At 44.1% G+C, this 21,491-nt stretch overlaps 1 protein-coding gene across 2 annotated transcripts in view; it reads left to right on the forward strand.

The window, feature by feature from the left end:
• LOC124619434 (calbindin-32) overlaps positions 1-21,491 on the forward strand; it is a 747,279-nt gene that overhangs the window by 644,872 nt on the left and 80,916 nt on the right. For both annotated transcript variants that reach the window (XM_047145810.1, XM_047145811.1), the window contains exons 5-6: positions 1,985-2,041; positions 6,758-6,841. In XM_047145810.1, coding sequence (XP_047001766.1) covers positions 1,985-2,041; positions 6,758-6,841 — 141 coding nt within the window. The remainder of the gene's footprint in view (positions 1-1,984; positions 2,042-6,757; positions 6,842-21,491) is intronic.

Consider the following 21,491-nt stretch of genomic DNA (forward strand, 5'->3'; position numbering starts at 1 on the left):
TGAAACGACCCTGTCTGAGACAAACGGCGAAACACTGTTGCAAACATTGAACGCTAGGTTGTTGTTGTTAGTGGTTGGGGGGTGGGGTGGGGGGTAAAACTTCTGTTACAGCCTAACTACCCGCCGTCCGTTGCCATTTGCCTTTCTGTAAGTAAACACCACGTCGGCAAGCTCTCGATTCGAAATCGGAACTATTGCGTACAAGGCTATATCACATCCACTACAAGGTGAATCAGGAAGAGAAATGAATCGGACACAGCATTACCAATTACCATGGCAGGAGAGGGAGCTAGGGCATGACGTATGAGGCCCGGTACTAACCTCTAGGAAGAAACCACGCATGCGGTAACTGTGGCTGTATTGAATAGCGTGTATTAGTCCGCAGTCTCTGTAACAAAGTATGAGTGAATAAATGGTGCCTAGAATGGAAACAATGCATTTCCGGATATAAGTTCATTACACCTTTTTTGATCCATATCCTCTCATCGACCAGTCTCTAGAGCTTGCACACTGCAGTGGCCGCCCACTTCGGACATCGTAGCGCCTACTGAATCGGCATCCCACTTTACGTTTAGCTATCACGGGATGCCGGCTTCACAAGGTGTACGTTCACCACGAAAACCTACGTCATCTGTGTTGTCAAATCAAATACATACTGGCAGCCACAATACAACACAACACCAGGTCTCCACCAACGGCCGCCAGGGACCGCTACCCGTTCGCGGAGCCTGCAGAACAGCTTCACCAGAGGTCGCAGCTAGCCCAGGAACTACTCTGATACGCCAGGCACGTGATCGCAAATATTTCCGGCAGATACATCCGCCTACGGGCTTTATAGGGCGGCGTCCTGCCTGCAAAAGGATACAGAGCTGTTACCCCGCCAGTCACAGGCAGACGTCTTTTCTATCTCGCCGATATCTTGGTGTAGTCGACGAAACCTCTTGACAGTGTAGAATTGTTTGTGTTCGCTCCTCGTGAAGAGTTGGGTCTTTATTATTATTATTTGTTATTTTGTATTTGTGTCGATCCGCAGTTGGGATCAAGTCGGTTGTTCTTTTGGAGATGGTATTATTGTTTTGTCCAATAAATTGTTTTCGCACTTGTGTTTTAAGTTTCTATTCTGCTATATCCTTCATACACGGTGGAAAAAAATCACCCTGTATGTATGTATCAGTCTTGTACCATCTTGTACCTTGAAACAGAAGTTCTTTTACCATGGGACATGAATTTTTTGTAAATTGAGTTTCTCTGGTGTCTCAACAATTTTATCTCTGTTGAAAGTATAGCTTTATGTTAGTTTCCAATATCCTCAACTTTAAAGTGTATTACGTATCTTGTAACTAGTTATTGACAAAATTACACTTCTGTTTAATTTGACTTCACTTACTGCTCATTGGAGTGTAGGAGAGAAATAATGTAACAGATAGAAGACTAAAGACAATATTGACAAGATTTCCTCGATTGCAACGCTTTTAGATTTGAATAGAATATTTTCGCCTAGTACATGACCACATGATCATGTACCTTGGAACATGTCTTTGCATTTTGAAAAACCTTAATTTTATGGATTAATCTTTGCAATTACTGAAAAAGACTGCAGCGCATAAAAAATGAAAGCCTCTATTTAAAAATGGAATTAAAAATATTTTGAAGTTCTAATACACGGCTGCGGCTATTGACCAAAGTCTGTGTCTGAAGGTCCAGCATCCTGCCATATCTAGTGCTCGTCTGGCCAAAAAGCTACCCATGCTAAATTTCTTACGGACAACGGTACTTCTCATTTCTGACTGTGTGTGTGTGTGTGTGTGTGTGTGTGTGTGTGTGTGTGTGTGTGTGTGATTTACTTGCGTGCAAGGGTGGACAGAGAAGCCTATAATACTTCTACAAAGAAACGTGCGAGTCTCTGAACTGACAAGTGACAAATCTTTTCCTGTAGGTTGCCAGTTACCAACAGTAACGCGAGCTGGCATTTGTACTGTTTCAGATCTGGCGGGAGTACGACACAGATGGCAGCGGATACATCGAGGCCGACGAGCTGAAGGTGAGTACGAAGCCGCGTGGCAGGTTGTGCAAATTTTGGAAGTGATACGGGATGGCGGCGAGCTCTCAGTGACAATCCAGGCGGTAGAGTATCCTACACTCACGAGGAAAACACAAGTGCTATAATCCGATTTCGCAGAAACTTCACGGTAATTTTCAAGATCGCTGTTAAGCTACATATATCGAGCGCGTGACTGTCTTGGTGCCAGGTATCGATTAGTTATTGCTTTTGTTTAGAGAGTGCACTACATTCCGATTAAAATTACCTTGTGATTGACGTCTCAGCGAGTCCAGTGGTTCGATAGGTGTAAACTGACGATACAGCAGACTACTACGAGGCCTGTTCAGAAAGTAAGCTCCGATTGATTGCCAAATTGAAACCACAGTGAACATCAGAAATGTTTTACTTGTAACAATTAACTACACCTTTCAGCTACTTCTCTACGTAGTCGCCGTTCTGACTTAGACTTTTGTCATAGCGTTGTACCAACTTTTCAATAGCCTCATCATAGAAGGCAGCCGCCAGTGCTTTCCGCCAATTCTCCACGCTGGCCTACATCTCGTTGTCTGTGTCAAAATGTTGTCTTCAAAGACAGCGGTTCATGTGACCAGAGATGAAACTCAGGGGGAGACAATTGCGGACTGTATTGTGGGTAATCTAACATTTCCATTTGAAAACGATGCAGAAGCATCTTCATTGCCCCTGCAGAATGCGGCTGAGAATTGTCGTGAAGACGAAACAGCACGACAGTTATGTAATGTTAGCTGCATAACTTCAGGCGAAATTTCTCACCAGGCCCTCGTACTTGGCGGCAGACACTATTTTCTAGACATCTTTACGCACTCACTGCGAGCTCAGAAATGAGAAGAGCGACGTGATGCTAACTGGGGTTATACTAGAGACACTACCCAACACATCTGTGCAAAGCTTTATCGGATTTTCATAGTCGTTTCCATTTCGCGACCGATCGGAGCTTACTTTCTGAACGCCCCTCGTATTTCAGTCTCTTGCTGCGTTAAAGAATATACACAAGAAGTCACTTCTTCAGAAACTGGATTATCTGCAAATACTGTTTGCGATTACTATGTTTTTTTTTCGTGACATGCGTTACGTGACTGTGCAACACTGTAGATATTTCAGTACCCTTACTTCCTACAGCAAAATAGAGCTACCTTAGGCTTCTTACGCAACACGTTAAACTGTCGATGATTAAGATTTAGATGACGAGTAAAGTAAGTTAAATTACTGTTACCTTTTGTCTTTGTTGTCAACTGCGTAAACAAAATCGTTATGTGGCGCCATGACAATCGCGCGTTCGATGTATATCACTTCTAGGTGATACTGAAAATTACCCTTTGCTCAGAGGAAGAGGAGTCAAAGTAAGTGAACACGCGTCTCAGCTAATCCGTAGTCACTCTACAGTTTCTGAGAAAACGACGGTTAAATTTTCCTAGCTACTGTATGTACCTTTCAGCGAACGATAATCTGAGCCAAAATCCTGGCACAGTGGCTAGAATCACACCCACTCAGTTTTGCACCCCGTGTAAGAAAACCGATTAATGTTTTTATTTATTTTCTTTCCATTTATCTACCCATGTCCGCAGAAGGTTACTAGACGAACGTTTCTCATCAAATTAGGGAATACAACAAAGTTGTATTGACTGTAAAATAACAACTGGGTTTCACAATAAGTGTCATACATTTATTACATAATATATGTGTCTATGGTATTGTCAGGGGTCACAATGTTTTATAAATTCTCATATAATTATACTTCATTCTCATATCAGTATATTAATTCTCGTGTATTATTCTTATGTTTATTCTTCCCTTGGATGTTTACGATCGTAGAAACATCCGAAAAATAGAAATTCCGAACGCCACCAGTACTTCGCGAAGGCAGATTTGCGACAGTGGCATTTCTTCGTATGAATTTCACTCGCGAAGGAAACGTTGTTAACATTACTGACGATTTCACGCGTTGGCAATAATTTTTCCGTAAACCACACATAACGGATCACTTTATCCCAAATTGGCGCTGCAGTTGATTATGATTAGACATACACCACACGAATTTCAGCGAAAAGAACTTCGAATAATTTTTTAATTCGTTCACCATACATACAAAATTCATTAGACGAATAAGGACTACGTTATCTCGGTATACGAGTACATTGCTAACATTCATGTAGTAATCTTTTATGGACATGGGTAGATAAATGAAAAACAAAAATTAAGATAATAATCGGCTTTCGAACACAGGACGCCAAACTGCGAAGCAGCGACACTAGGGGCCACCGTTTTAGCTGAACTGCCTACTCGCGAAGAGGCACTCAAATTACCCCGAAAATTCTGACCGTCGTTTTCTCGTAAACGGTCGAGCATCTACGAATAAGGCGACATGTGTGTTCGCTTATTCTGCCCCTCTTCCACTGAGCGAAGTTTCTGGAAAATCGGATAATGACACTTGCCGTTTTCTCCCCGTCAGTCTTTCGAGATAAGGATCCAGTGGTCGTGAATTGTTTCAAACCACAAAAACAAAAACGTAGCACAGTAGCTACACGTGAGTTTAGCAATCTAAACATGCAGAATATATAGGAGTCATTGTAACAAGTGATCAACGTGGTCGCAACGTAGTGTAAGGTGTCCGTAGTAAAAATGTACGAAAACTATACAAGGTCATTGCATCCAGTAACAGACTTCACAGATTGGTCTAAACAGAGGACATAACAAACTGGTGATTGAAAGAAAACGCTATCCCCTCCAAATAACATCAAGCACCTGCCGGTAAGTTGTGCCCAAATTCCCAACAACACACAAGCTCAGTCATAAGGAATAAATATTACTGAAAAAATAAAACTCTTACATCCTGTAGAACGTGTGGTGTAATGTTGGGATATTTCCTGTAACAAAACCAACGTCATCAACCAACGTGACAGAAATGGGAGTCAAAGTGCAAACAATACTAACCATAGAAAGAGGAGCACTATGCATAATGGACGTAAGAAGTAAAGCAAATTCACTATTATTAAATACAACAAAGAAATTGAAAAAAAGACTTACGAAATAACCTATTAAACAAATTTCTGCAGTCATGTACATCAAAAAGTATCTCAGCACCAGCTGTGTTAAATCATATTGTCTACAAACTAAACTATGCCAAAGCATTCGCGAAAGAGCAAGCCTGCATTTAAAGTGAATAAAGTACGAGAAAATGAATTTTGTATGTCGACGTAACTAGAACTGCTTATGAACTCGAAGTAAGTTAACGATAGTGCAAAGAATAAATTTCTCCCTTATTCAGATAAATATGGTGTTAAACCAGAAAAGTTTATCGTAGGACTCCAAATAATGCAATAAATTGGTTAAAAGCAGTTGTGGTGTATCTGACAATTAGGAAATGCCAAGAAATTGTCGTTGTAGACTTCCCGACATTAATTAAAGGCTAACTCAAAAGATTAAGATGGTGATGAAAGTACAAAATCAAATTCAGAAACTATCTGAACGTTATTTGTAGGTAGGGAAAAAGAGTGGCAGTGTTTCGTTAAAACACATAAATGCGGGTTTAGTGACAACCAAACTGCATAAGAAGTAGAAGTTGCACTCCAGCAACTTCCATACGGAAGTATGAATATGCTACAAGCTACACAATTATTTGAAAAATGAGATTCGTTTAATTTGTTAAATAACTTTTTGTAAAAAAAAAGTCCATGTTGGTTGACCATGAAAGAGCACAAGGCGTTACAAGTATCCACAGACATGCGGATATACAAAGTGCCCTGAAAGCAGAAAGAATGAAGAGAAAATATGTTTGCAACAGGCATCATTATAATTTGAAGAAATTTATAACCGTAGGCAGAAATTTATAATTAACCATGACTTTTAAACCAAAAAGAGATTCCCACGAATCACAACATAAAAGGACTGTTCGTAGAACAAACTTAGGGTGAGTGGTGTTGGATTATGTGAGCGAAGAGTTTTATTAATATCCACTTGTAAACATGCACGTGAAATGCATATGTTGGAGAATATAGCGTGAAGTACAAAGTCAGGGGGCGGAATGATTCTAAACCCACAGTTCAGTTCCGACGATTGATTCTGTTGTGATGTATGCTGTTAGACTGGCGGTAGCTATTTTGGATAGTTTGTATGAGCTTAAGGTGTTACTGTACGGTTATACATGTTTACGCCAATAAAAATCTAAATGTTAACTTCCGACCGTTGGTTTCTAATCTCAAAACACTCAGTTTAAGGTTCAGTATCATTAAAGGCATGAAGCACAGTTCAATGAAGCGTCTTGATACAGCTTGAATTATCTTAGGCTTAAGACAAGTTCTTTCATAAGTCTTCCAAACTTTGAACCACTGCATAATTTAGCTCTTGATGTAAAAATAGGCTATATTAAAGGTGAGTTTGTGGATCGAATCCGAATGTTTATTTTTCTGTCAAGCAAAATAATGCCACAAATGTCTTATTGTATATTTCACTTGCTGCGTGCAGTATTTTTCACATTGCAAGTGATGCTCGCCCACCTAATCAAAGGAAGTGTAAGTGAAAGTAGCGAGTTACTTAATGTATATTTCAACATGTTCAGATACCTCATTTACTTCGCATTTAGTGTAGCAGTGTCGAAAGCGAGATCATCAATGGATAATGCAGTTGTTTTCCCCTCAGCAACAGTTTTAACATGTATGTGTCTAAAATACTTTGTTTCAGAACTTCTTGCGCGACCTTCTGAAGGAGGCTAAGAAGATGAATGACGTCTCCGAGGACAAGCTCATAGAGTACACCGACACTATGGTACGTTACGGGGCTGAGTCCATGTCTAAGAGTATCATCTCACAAATGAAATACTCTTGAACTGAATATAAGTAAAAGTAATGACAATGCACTCACCTGAACAGAGCCACTGAAATTTTATAATTATTACAAAAAGTATACTTTAGTTATGCGAGTGACAATAATAATAATAGTAATAATATATATATGAATCTGCAACATAGCCGAATAGCTATCGCTCCGTTAATCAGTGCAACGAAAAACCAGTCCATCGTTTTTTTTTTTTTTCCTTTATTGAGTTTCGATTCCCCCCACCCCCGCGCACAGGGGGCGGGCTGGCAGCAGCTTAGTACGCCGCTCTTCAGCCTACAGAATAGTTAAAAACGCAATAAGAAGATAATAAACATTAAAAACAGGCTATAAAAATGGTGACTTAACTGTAAAATGGCGGAAAGTTGTGGAAGTTAAAGTATATACAAAAAAGGGGTTGATGGTGCTAATTAAGACACACAGTGAGTATACAGGTACAATAGTAGACAGACAGTTAAAAAACACGGCGATAGTCTGGTTTCTGTTCGCAAGAGATAAAAAATCACACCTAGCGACAGGATGGTTTTTGTTCGCAACACGTAAAAAGGGGCACGCACAATACTCAACACTCACTCAAACACTGCAACACTGCACTGTAGAGTAGACACGAAGATGACACACCGCAGCCTAAGGCAGGCTGATGGGTGGGGGGAGGGGGAGTTGGGGGGGGGGGGAGGACTCGGACAGATGAGGGGAAAACACGGGGGAGGGGGGTCCATAGTTGTAAATTTTACTTTTTTAATCACTCGGTGACTAGTTTCAGGCGGAGATCTATTTTCAAATGATCGTAACATAGTCAAAACCGGTATTTCGGAAGATGTGAAACCCATGTCAGAAACGTGCAGCTATCTGTATGCGCTGTAGCTTTTCTTTGCACATTTTCAAATCATCATAAAGTAATCAAAAATGGTATTTCCGAAGATGTGAAAACCATGTCAACAACGTGCGACGAACAGTTACAGCTCTTTCTGCATGCGCTGTAAGTGTTCGTTGCACATTTTTGACATGGCTTTCACATCTTCGGAAATATCATTTTTGTCTGTGTTACGATGATTTGAAAATGGGTCTCGCCCCGAAACTGGTCATCGAATGAATAAAAGAGTAAAATTTGCAACTTTGAATTGGTTTTTAGTTGTAGCAATAACACAGTATAATTGTACAGCGATTCTTCTCGGCCGCTGGATCTGACAGTAATAATTATAAAAGTGTGGCTGGCCTCAGCTATATTGTATCGACTTAAGATAAGAGGAAGAGGTGAAGGGACTGTCACTCGCCTGTAAGACAGGCTACCAACAATATATACAGAACGAATAACTTCAGAGGGTGGACAGAAACATGAAAATACCACGAACACGACACATTACCCTACCCAATACGGTGTAAGAAAACAATTCACGTTCTAAATAGCATCCATCCGCAAATGAATGGGTAAGTACAGGGTCCGTATGTTTTCAGGGGAATCTTATACCACACTTTCTACAAAAAAGTGCCAAGTTCAGGTAACGATGACGGAGGTGGATAGCGGTCAAACATCCTTCTCTCCAAAGTAGACCACTAATGCGAAAAGCGTTGAGATTTGGTGGCTCCTGTGGCCGGGGGAGATGGAACAGTCCATCCGTCCTGGACTATGGGAGCTGTTGAACAGGGCGGTGGGCCGCGCGGGATTAACCGAGCGGTCTGGGCGCTGCAGTCATGGACTGTGCGGCTGGTCCCGGCGGAGGTTCGAGTCCTCCCTCGGGCATGTGTGTGTGTTTGTCCTTAGGATAATTTAGCTTAAGTAGCGTGTAAGTTTAGGGACTGATGACCTTAGCTGTTAAGTCCCATAAGATTTCACACACATTTGAACATTTTGAACAGGGCGGTGGCCTAGCGGTTCTCGGCGCTTCAGTCCGGAAACGCGCAACTGCTACGGCCGCAGGTTCGAATCCTACCTCGGGCATGGATGTGTGTGATGTCCTTAGGTTAGTTAGGTTTAAGTAGTTCTGAGTTCTAGGGGACTGATGACTTCAGATCTTAAGTCCCATATTGCTCAGAGCCATTTGAACTATTTTTTGTTGAACAGGGCACTGTCCTCTTCCAACACAGCATCACCACACGATAACAAACATTGTACCATGGGATGCATCTGATCACCCAAACTGGTCACGCATTGCTTGACAGTAATGGCATACCGCAATATGGCAGCCCGAATCACCACCGAACCCCTGCCATGTTTCATTTTTCGGGCGTAATCTCGACCATAAATTGTAAACAGAACGAAACAAGACTCATCAGACCAAACTAAATTCTTCTATTGCTCCATAGTGCTGATTTTATGGCTTTGTTACAGGCTTTTACATTACAGATGTGTGGTTCTGGAATTCCAGCTCGTCCTGCAGTTCCTTGCTTCTGGAGCTCACTTCGTGTTGTTATGCCGCTGGCAATGTTTGTGAGTGCAGCAAACTAGTTCCGCAGTGAAATACTCTTCAAACACCCCCCTTCACGATGAGTCAACACACGCTTTCGTCTGCTTTGTGACTCAGAGGATGATGTATTTCCACTTTCCCTATATGCAGTATAAATCTTCGACTTGGTGAATCTTGAAACACAAAACATCTGGCTACCTAGGTTACGGCAGTCCCTCCATACGACCACCAACAATTTGCCCACGTTCGAATTCACTTATGTTCAAATGGTTCAAATGGCTCTGAGCACTATGGGACTCAACTGCTGAGGTCATTAGTCCCCTAGAACCTAGAATTAGTTAAAACTAACTAACCTAAGGACATCACAAACATCCATGCCCGAGGCAGGATTCGAACCTGCGACCGTAGCGGTCTTGCGGTACCAGACTGCAGCGCCTCTAACTGCACGGCCACTTCGGCCGGTGCTCACTTAGGTCCGACATGCTGCTGTCACAACTAGACATAATACTATTATCAATACGACTGACACTTGTAAGTTGTTGAGGACATTGCTCACGTGTCGTTAGTGGTCAAATACAACAGCGCTACCTGCATACTTGGCCTGCATCCGCATTAAGTTTCAGCACGCATTTCTCGCGGTATTTCCGTATTTTTGACCAACCCCTGTACATCGAGTCGCGGTTCTACCTGACATACAAAGGACAATATGGCAAATTTTCTGGCATGCGCAACATATGTATCTATCAAATTATGACGCCGGCAATTTTCAATCGATTATACACTCTTTATATGGAACTGAAAGATCCTTCGTAGGTGACTACAACGACATAACGTGTGGAACTCGAGCAAATAGTAACAAGTTAACCGTGGCACAAAACACTGTCCCGCAGTCAGGAGATGTGTTCTTACAAACATTTGTGCAGTTGTAATGTGAGCAACTTCTTACCTCAGGTACTGTTGGTGTATTTGTTATTATGGTTGCAATATCAGATGCACTAAATGTTCACATTGAGCTGTAAGCTGATACCTGACTGACATTATTGAGCGTAGGGTTTCACCTGGCGTTCTCACAATATTGGCCCCTGTTTATCGTATTTCGTGTATTTAGGAAACTTCAGTGTTTCTTATAGACCTCATCTTTTAATTTTCCCCACAGATAAAAAGTCAAGATGTGTTGAGCCTGAAGAACGTGCAGACCAGTTTGCGATCACCCAGCGACTGATCCATTAACCTACCGTTCTCTTCAGATCGTCTGTAATTATCTGTGCGGTACGAAAGGGGCATCAGTCATGTTGGTAACACTTGAAATGCTTTCTGTCCATTGAGATGCATAAGGGATCCACGACCACCTACTCGGGGATAATCATAGTTCTCTCCACAGCTCGCGCGTAGTTAAAGAATCGATTGTCGAGTGTCGGATGCAAGGGGTCAGAGAGACTGTTACTGCTCAGAGTGAGAAGTCGTGACGTTGTTGTGACATAATAATGGGGGAAGTGAATTGGAAGTATTATCGGCCGAGTGTATCATCGCCGTGGGTTGACCTCCAGCAAGCCGTAAGAACTACGAGTTCCAATTAGAAAGAAAAAGTATGAAGTTTTATCAAAAAGCGAATATAGAAATATAGTGTGCCGATATTATGCGTTCGAATCAACCGCGCCTGCCAGTGGATTGCAGTGTGGATCACGTGTGCACATTACTATAATTGCACGTGACAATATTTCGATATATCGGACCTGCGTGGAGATAAGACGTCAGTAAATGTAAAAGACGAAGATGGTGACTGTCTTGTGTTCAGCGAGAATGTGTTATTTTACATATTCCAAGCTTACAATGACCTCAATTATTGCAAAACCCTTTATTTCCAGCAAAATATTACTGTGTATCCAAAACTAATTGCTCTATCTCCCGTACCGAAACCGATTGTCCTCAACCATGAGGCCAAGGTCACATAGGTAAAAGATTAGGCTGCTGAATTATTTTGCACTTTGAGAATCGGGATTTAGATGGGGTGTTACAGGTGACTTCCAATAACTGTAGCAGTATATCTCTCAGGAATTGCAGATAATGAAAACCATAAACAACACATTGCCAGGAAAAGATTGTTATTTGTCCAGCTCTGTCACCCAGCTGACCAGTAGTGCATATCGGTAAGACTGGTTTTGTCCACTGGTTGTCAACAGTGCTTCTTCCGTAAATCATTCATGGAAACGCCACATCAATTTTCTGGTGTCGAAAATACTATTCCGAGAACTGTTACCAATTCTAAAAGTCGTCGCTAAGAAGCTGTCGATGGGGTGAAGTGGGTAACGATAAAATGCATCGGAATCCAGTGTTCGCAGAACACTTCTTTCGCTGATCCCAAATACAAGTTCCTGATTGGTTGTAGTGAAATCTAGGTTGTCTGCTACCGCTGGTAAAATGTTAGTTAATTCTTGCATCAGTTGCAGTCCTTTATTCAGTGGTCAACCGTGATTTATTTTCAAAGAATATTCTTAAGAATTTATTTTATTTACTAGCGATTCATCAAGAACATTAACACATTTAATCACACTATGTAAGCATGGAAGTAGTTGCCAGGGAGTAACTGATGAAATCATAACCAAATTCCTTGTAACAAATGGGACTTTTATTCACTTTAATAGTGCCTAAAAGCATTTTTTAAAAGGAACAGATTTAAAATTATAATCAGAAAACACCCACTAAATGTCAAAGTTACAATTTATTCAGAGGCAGAAAGAAACAAGTTTTGACTGTAAGAGCTTTCGGGCAGAGAACCTTGCCGCTCCCTTTTGACACAGCCGTATTTACGACCGCTCAGAACAGTCTCTGGATGACTACACTGGTGCAAATCTGCAACACACTAGATAACTTTAAACTAAGAGTTTTAACAATTTACACAATCACACAAAGTATGCACCCCCCGTAGGAGGGATGGAAATGGTACAAAACACTAACAATTAAAATATTAACCTTGCCACTGAAGGTGCAACTTGATTTTAACTTCTAAGAAAAGTCTTACGGTGAAAGGGTCGCAACTTTATATACTGAAATGATCATTTAAATAAAAGCCCATGAAATGCAATCTTATATAAAATTCTACGAGGTTGGCCAAACAATAGGCAAAATGCTCTACAGTACACAGATACCGCCTTTCAAGATCATAGGCAAAAATATCAAAGTTTCCAAAGATCAAAACTTATTTCAGATATTACGCCGTTACACTCCAAGCAATAAATTCGTCAACACAACAAATCCGACAAACATGACAGAGGCAGCTACTAACGTACTGCAGATTGATAGGGAGATTACCGACCAACCCGAACCGCAGGTTGCTGTAACCCGCTCCTACTCCACAGGGGAAAAACGGACCACCCATTTTATAAACAACCACCTTCCCGCGGGTGGGCAAACGGAGAAAAATATTGGGACGACCCCAAAGCAAAACGACTGGTGACCTCACCAAGAAAACAAGTGGAATTTAACAAGATTAAATCAAACAACATATCACCAATCACTTAACTTTCAACAACATATCACCAATCACTTAACTTCTAATAAACTGCGATTTCTCGAGAAGACCTGTCGCAGCACCCCCAAACCGCTATCCCTAACCGTCCGCTGCCAGCCGCTTCAACGGACGCAGGAAGGCGCGCCGATCTCCCGTCTCACGGCGTCGCAGCTCGCACCGGCCAGACTGATGTCGTGGATTGACTCCTGTCGCTCGCGTGTCGACCGCGAAGTCACTACCCCTCGCTATACGCCGCGGCCCACTGGACTCACGTGGCGACCTCACATGCGCCGACGCTCAAGACGACCAAGTCATCTTGTGTCTCAGTGCGCGACCGACCAACTGATCGATCCAACCACCAATGACCATTGCCTGAGCAAACTCGAGCAGACTGGCGGCCTAACGCGCAGACTCAGATGCAGGAACTAAGCCCCGACCGGGAGACCATTTGCTGAGTTCTCTTACTGTTGGAGTGGAAAGACTCTCATTTTGCCGGCTTTAAAGGCTGATCCGAACGACAGACATACTAGCACTCCGAACGACAGACAGACACTAAATGCCCTACAAATGCGGACGAGAGACAGACTAGCAAGCTGGGGACGAGATACTGACCCAGACTGACCGACTGGCGCGCGCGGCCTCATTCTTCTGGACGGGGTGTGAAATAGCCCAGTCTATCTGGAACGTAGGGTTTACCGAATGGGCACTTCCTACCACTGCTGTGGATTGAAGGTGGTGGTGGACATCTTGTGTGATAGCGTAAGTCTCGGAGAGGAGTCGTTGGTGGTGAAGCTTCGATGCTGACATGACTGTTCAATCAGGGCAACGGGCCGACCGACTGGCGAGTTGATAGCGCCCCTTAAATGCACGTGAACAGGCCACCTTTCCCCTTTCCCACCAGAGGGAGACACCAAAGCTGCGATTGGCACAGCGGCGCCACCGCCAGAAACGGAGGGCGACTGCTTCACACTACGCGCTGTGGCGCGCTCTTCAAAACAGCAATTCTTATCACGGCTCAAGTGGCGTATTTTTTTCTCCAAACTTCCTATTTCTTGAATTTTTTTGTAGTGCTTGCAAAGACAGTTAGTTAGTGCTTCGCATGATCAGGATACTTTCCAGTATACGACCGTACTACCGGTTCAGTAAGTTAGCGACATTCTCCATAAATGAAAACCATGGTCAGTTTTCAGACTGACGTATACATTGTGAAAATCTGAATAGTTACAGCAGGAGAGCACAGACTGATGGCCTTAAACTGTACTGGTATACTTATGAACTGTATATGGGTTATGTGTTTGCTTACATTTGGTTCAGTTTGGTAGACTTTTATGGGACAGTAGTCTGCGGCGCTATTACGTGGTTTTCTGTTGTATCCCACCCATAAGTCTGCAGCTTGTGATCAAATGGTTAGTGTTGCTGCCCCAGATCCTGAAATCCCGTGTTCGATTCCCGGCCGGGTCGCAAATTTTCCCCGTTCGGAGATTGGGTGCTTGTGTTGACCTCATCATTTCACCTCATCGTCATCGACGTGCAAATCTCTGAAGTGGCGTCAAACAGAAAGATCCACACTAGGTGGCCAAACTACCCCGTATGGGGGTCCCCAGCCGTTGATGTCATACGACCATTTCACTTTCGAGTGCAACAGAAAATTGTGTGGTTCCATAAAGAAATCGGCAGCTATAGACGTTAAAAATTACTTGTGTATATCAAAAAATTGGCCTTATGGTTCGCTATAACTTAACTCAAAACTGCACCATAGTTAGGCATGAACAAACCATGTATATGTATATAAGCGACGTGTGGCTCTAGCTTTCGTCCTGTAGAAGGCAGAGACGCATAGATGAATGGTCTTCCAAGGAAACTGTTAATACTGAGGCAACTATGCACAACTACAAAGTTGACGTCTTACACTGTACCCAAGCTGAAGAGGTCTGAGAACTGCTCCTGATGGTTGAAACCTGTAATCAGATCGACTGTTTCACACCACATCCGTGTAATAAATAATCACTAATAGACACTGAAAGCGTTGGGAAGACACATTGACTCTTCAGCACCACCGCAACTCACAAAGATGTGATGAGGCTTCGTCCAGGGCGAACACTACTCGCTAGACAGACGCCCAAGTAGGGCAGAGAGGGCAGGGAAGCGGGGTAGGGCAGTAAAGAGACTCACTCTTGTCTGTGGAACTCCTTTCTGCCATTTTTTTTTACGTCTTCACCTCTATCCATCTTACTGTGCTGATTTCATACAACCGACTGACTCGCAAGACAATCAACTGAGAAGAATATCCAAATTATCCATTAGTTATAGGTGGAGACTTTAATCTAGCATTCCATTGACTGGGAAAATTACACGTTTATCACAGAGGACAGAGCAAAGATTCGTGTGAAGTTATTCTAGGAGCGCTCTCAACATACAACCTTGAGCAATTGGTTAGAATAACAGCTCGAGGTGGGAACATATTAGATATCTTGGCGACAAACAGAGCTGATCTTTTTGACGAAGTTAATCTATAAGAAGGTATTAGTGATAATAAAGTCATTGTGGCTTCTACACTCCTGGAAATGGAAAAAAGAACACATTGACACCGGTGTGTCAGACCCACCATACTTGCTCCGGACACTGCGAGAGGGCTGTACAAGCAATGATCACACGCACGGCACAGCGGACACACCAGGAACCGCGGTGTTGGCCGTCGAATGGCGCTAGCTGCGCAGCATTTGTGCACCGCCGCCGTCAGTGTCAGCCAGTTTGCCGTGGCATACGGAACTCCATCGCAGTCTTTAACACTGGTAGCATGCCGCGACAGCGTGGACGTGAACCGTATGTGCAGTTGACGGACTTTGAGCGAGGGCGTATAGTGGGCATGTGGGAGGCCGGGTGGACGTACCGCCGAATTGCTCAACACGTGGGGCGAGAGGTCTCCACAGTACATCGATGTTGTCGCCAGTGGTCGGCGGAAGGTGCACGTGCCCGTCGACCTGGGACCGGACCGCAGCGACGCACGGATGCACGCCAAGACCGTAGGATCCTACGCAGTGCCGTAGGGGACCGCACCGCCACTTCCCAGCAAATTAGGGACACTGTTGCTCCTGGGGTATCGGCGAGGACCATTCGCAACCGTCTCCATGAAGCTGGGCTACGGTTCTGCACACCGTTAGGCCGTCTTCCGCTCACGCCCCAACATCGTGCAGCCCGCCTCCAGTGGTGACGCGACAGGCGTGAATGGAGAGACGAATGGAGACGTGTCGTCTTCAGCGATGAGAGTCGCTTCTGCCTTGGTGCCAATGATGGTCGTATGCGTGTTTGGCGCCGTGCAGGTGAGCGCCACAATCAGGACTGCATACGACCGAGGCACACAGGGCCAACACCCGGCATCATGGTGTGGGGAGCGATCTCCTACACTGGCCGTACACCACTGGTGATCGTCGAGGGGACACTGAATAGTGCACGGTACATCCAAACCGTCATCGAACCCATCGTTCTACCATTCCTAGACCGGCAAGGGAACTTGCTGTTCCAACAGGACAATGCACGTCCGCATGTATCCCGTGCCACCCAACGTGCTCTAGAAGGTGTAAGTCAACTACCCTGGCCAGCAAGATCTCCGGATCTGTCCCCCATTGAGCATGTTTGGGACTGGATGAAGCGTCGTCTCACGCGGTCTGCACGTCCAGCACGAACGCTGGTCCAACTGAGGCGCCAGGTGGAAATGGCATGGCAAGCCGTTCCACAGGACTACATCCAGCATCTCTACGATCGTCTCCATGGGAGAATAGCAGCCTGCATTGCTGCGAAAGGTGGATATACACTGTACTAGTGCCGACATTATGCATGCTCTGTTGCCTGTGTCTATGTGCCTGTGGTTCTGTCAGTGTGATCATGTGATGTATCTGACCCCAGGAATGTGTCAATAAAGTTTCCCCTTCCTGGGACAATGAATTCACGGTGTTCTTATTTCAATTTCCAGGAGTGTATGTCAGTGGAAGTTGCAAAAAAAAAAAAAATAAAATAAAATAAAATAAAATAAAATAAATAATAAACAGCATAGAGTTTTCTTGTTTTGGAAAGCAAATAAAAGTGTCATTAATGAATATCTTCATAGTCAGCTTCAAGCATTCACCACGGGACACAAAGTTATTGAGCATCTTTGGTCGGATTTTAAAGCTATTGTCCACCATGTGCTAGAGAAGTATGTGCCTATCAAGGGTAATGATCTAAGAAAGGTTGGGAACCACTGTTGTAGTGAAACGTGCTTGGCACATTCTGAGCAAGTAACTAATGAGAAAACCCTGCTATTGGCGATGTTTTAACTGAATAAAATGAAACGTTTACCGTGATGCAAAAATGTAATGCAGTATAATTTATTGATATCGCAGCTATCGATGCCAAGTACTCACAAATGAAGAATTTGGCAGACGTTATTTCGGAAGTATCAGTGCGCTGAAGAGGTGACATTTTTTGTTTTATACTACCTATTCAAAAGTATCCGGACGCCTATTAGTGGACGCTAATATAGGATGGGTCCACCCTACTCCTTCTTGACAGCTTAACTCTGCTGGGGACACTTTCAATTACATGTCTGAATGTATGTGGAGGATTGGCAGATCATTCTACCTCAGGTGTCGAAACTGAGGAAGGTAGTCATATTGTGGTCTGGAGGGAAATATACGCTCTAACTCATCCCAAAGGTGTTCCATTGGGTTCGAGTCGGAACAGTGGGCTGGCTAGTCCATTTCGGAAATGTTGTTGTCCCGAAACCGTTGCCTCACAGATGGTGCTTTATGATGGAGTGCACTGTCATGCTGATACAGCCATCGTCTCTACTGTACTCAGTACACAATTCTGTAAAATGTGTTCATATCCTTCCACATTTAGTGTTTACCTAGGAGCATTAAGGAGACCATACGCTAACCGCGAAATACACACCCATACAGAAGCACCACTCCCTCTGCACTACAGTGTTGACATTACACATGATGGCAGAGAATGTTCGCGAGTCATTCCCCAAAGCCGGCTGGTGTGACCGAGCGGTTCTAGGCACTTCAGTCTGGAACCGTGTGACCGCTACGGTCGCAGGTTCGAATCCTGCCTCTTGCATGGATGTGTGTGATGTCCTTAGATTAGTTAGGTTTAAGTAGTTCTAAGTTCTAGGGGACTGATGACCTCAGATGTTAAGTCCCATAGTGCTCAGAGCCATTTGAACCATTTTGAACCATTCCCCAAACCCTAACCCTACCACTGGATTTCCACAGGGTATATAGCGTGATGCATCGCTCCAAACCGCTCGTCGCCATGCGTCTACTGGCCAGTGTCGTCGCTCTTTACACCACCTCAAGCGTCTTTTAACATGGCTACAGAAATGTATCGCTTACAAGAGCTGCTGGGCTTTTTGACTCCCTACGCACATTCATTGTGCTAGATGGACTGCTTGTAGTACTTTGAAACTCACGAGTTATTGGTTCCGCTGGTTTCATGCGATTTTTCACAAACACCCTCTGCAATATAATGAGATTTTCACTCTGCAGCAGAGTTTGCGCTGATATGAAACTCCCTGGCAGATTTCAACTGTGTGTCGGACCGAGACTCGAACTCGGGACCTTAGCCTTTTGCGGGCAAGTGTTCTACCATCTGAGCTACCCAAGCATAAGTCACGACCCCTCCTCACACCTCCCATTCTGCCAGTACCTCGTCTACCACCGAAGAAAATTTTCTGTGAAGTTTGAAAGGTGGGAGACGAGGTACTGGCAGAACTGGAACAGTGATGACTGCTCGTGAGTCGTGCTTGGGTAGCTCGCATCAAAAATGTTCAAACGTGTGAGAAATCCTATGGGACTTATATGCTAAGGTTATCATTCCCTAAGCTTACACACTGCTTAACCTAAATTATCCTAAGGACAAACACACACACCCATGCCCGAGGGAGGACTCGTACCTCCGCCGGGATTAGCCGCACAGTCCATGACTGCAGCGCCTGAGACCGCTCGCCTAATCCCGCGCGGCAGCTCGCATCAGATGACAGAGCACTTGCCCTCAAAAGGCAAAGGTTCCGAGTCTCGGTCCGGCACACAGTTTTAATTTGCCGGGAAGTTTCATACCCCCTGCAATACTCAACGTTCGAATGGCTGTAAGCGCAATGGGACTTAACATCTGAGGTCATCAGTCCCCTAGACTTAGAACTACTTAAACCTACATAACCTAAGGACATCACACACATCCATGCCCGAGGCAGGATTCGAACCTGCGACCGTAGCAGCAGCGCGGTTCCGGACTGAAGCGCCAAGAAACGCTCGGCCACAGGCACTCAACGGTCATTCAGTACGTGAGGTTCGTTTGTTCTTGGTTTAGCTGTGGACGCTCCGCGTTTCTACGCCATATTACCAACAGTCGACTTGGACAGAAGGGTTGAAATGTCCCTGATGGGTTTGTTACTTAGTGACATAGAATGACTGGTCACTGAGCTATACTGACCAACCCATTTTTGCTCTTACAGCTACTCTACTGACAACACAATACTCTCCACCTCCTGTTATGTTGGTGGGTGGGCCACTCGTGGCATCTAGTGGTCAATTCCGCATTACCTCAGGATTTCCTGATAGTTTCGATCAGATAGTATACTTTCTATTAACACCACCAGTGAGAAACAGGGAGTGAAATGTGTATTTAGACAGTATCTCCGCACTGCAAGCAAGAAACGAACAAGAAACCTCAACCATTGGCGATGTTTAAACTGAATAAAACGAAACGTGTATTGTGATGGAAAAAACTCATTGCAGTAGTTGCACATACAAAACCTGTATTCACAAATTATTGATATAGCAACTGCTGACGCCATGTATGCACAAATGGACAATTTGCTCGACATTATTATGGAAGTATCAGTGCACTGAAGAGGTCTGGTGTTTCCATACACAGGGAGTTAAAAAAAGCATTCCATATAGTGAGAGGAGGTAGTATGGACCAAAATTAGACAAAAGTATCCAGTAAACTTGATCTCTAAAATTCATACACTACTGGGCATTAAAATTGCTACACCAAGAAGAAATGAAGATGATAAACGGGTATTCATTGGACAGATATATTATACTAGAACTGACATGTGATTACACTTTCACGCAATTTGGGTGCATAGATCCTGAGAAATCAGTACTCAGAACAACCGCCTCTGGCCGTAATAACGGCCTTGATACGCCTGGGCATTGTGTCAAAGAGAGCTTGGATGGCGTGTACAGGTACAGCTGCCCATGCAGCTTCAACACAATAGCACAGTTCATCAAGAGTTGTGACTGCCGTATTGTGCTGAGACAGTCGCCCGGCCACCATTGACCAGACGTTTTCAATCGGTGAGAGATCTGGAGAATGTGCTGGCCAAGTCAGCAGTCGAACTTTTTCTGTATCCAGAAAGGCCCGTACAGGACCTGCAACATGTGGTCGTGCGTTATCCTGCTGAAATGTAGGGTTTCGCAGGGATCGAATGAAGAGTAGAGCCACAGATCGTAACACATCTGAAATGTAACGTCGACTGTTCAAAGTGCCGTCAATGCAAACAAGAGGTGACCGAGACGCGTAACCAGTGGCGCCCCGTACCATCACGCCGGGTGGTACGCCAGTATCACATGCTTCCAATGTGCGTTCACCGCGATGTCGCCAAACACGGATGCGACCATCATGATGCTGTAAACAGAACCTTGATTCACACGAAAAAGTGACGTTTTGCCATTCGTGCACCCAGGTCCGTCGATGAGTACACCATCGCAGGCGCTCCTGTCTGTGATGCAGCATCAAGGGTAACCGCAGCCATGACCTCCGACCTGATAGTCCATGCTGCTGCAAACGTCGTCGAACTGTTCGTGCAGATGGTTGTCGTCTTGCAAACGTCCCCATCTGTTGACTCAGGGATCGAGACGTGGCTGCACGATCCGTTACAGCCATGCGGATAAGACGCCTGTCATCTCGATTGCTAGTGGTACGAGGCCATTGGGATCCAGCACGGCGTTCCATATTACCCTCATGTACCAATTACCGAACTGTCAGTTTAATAAGTCACAGCAGCAAAATACTAACGCGAATTCTGTACAGACGAATGGTAAAAATGGTAGAAGCCGACCTCAGGGAAGATCAGTTTGGATTCCGTAGAAATATGGGAACACGTGAGGCAATACTGACCATACGACTTATCTTAGAAGCTAGATTAAGAAAAGGCAAACGTACGTTTCTAGCATTTGTAGACTTGGAGAAAGCTTTTGACAATGTTGACTGGAATAATCTCTTGAAAATTCTGAAGGTGTCAGGGGTAAAATACAGGGAGCGAAAGGCTGTTTACAATTTGTACAGAAACCAGATGGCAGTTATAAGAGTCGAGGGACATGAAAGGGAAGCAGTAGTTGGGAAGGGAGTGAGACAGGGTTGTAGCCTCTCCCCGATGTTATTCAAATGGTTCAAATGGCTCGGAGCACTATGGGACTTAACATCTATGGTCATCAGTCCCCTATTACGTAGAACTACTTAAACCTAACTAACCTAAGGACATCGAACACATCCATGCCCGAGGCAGGATTCGAACCTGCGACCGCCCGGCGTTATTCAATCTGTATATTGAGCAAGCAGTAGAGGAAACAAAAGAAAAATTCGGAATAGATATTAAAATCCATGGAGAAGAAATAAAAAG

The sequence above is a fragment of the Schistocerca americana genome, chromosome 6 (genome assembly GCF_021461395.2).
Source record: "Schistocerca americana isolate TAMUIC-IGC-003095 chromosome 6, iqSchAmer2.1, whole genome shotgun sequence".
Classification (NCBI taxonomy): Eukaryota; Metazoa; Arthropoda; class Insecta; order Orthoptera; family Acrididae; genus Schistocerca; species Schistocerca americana.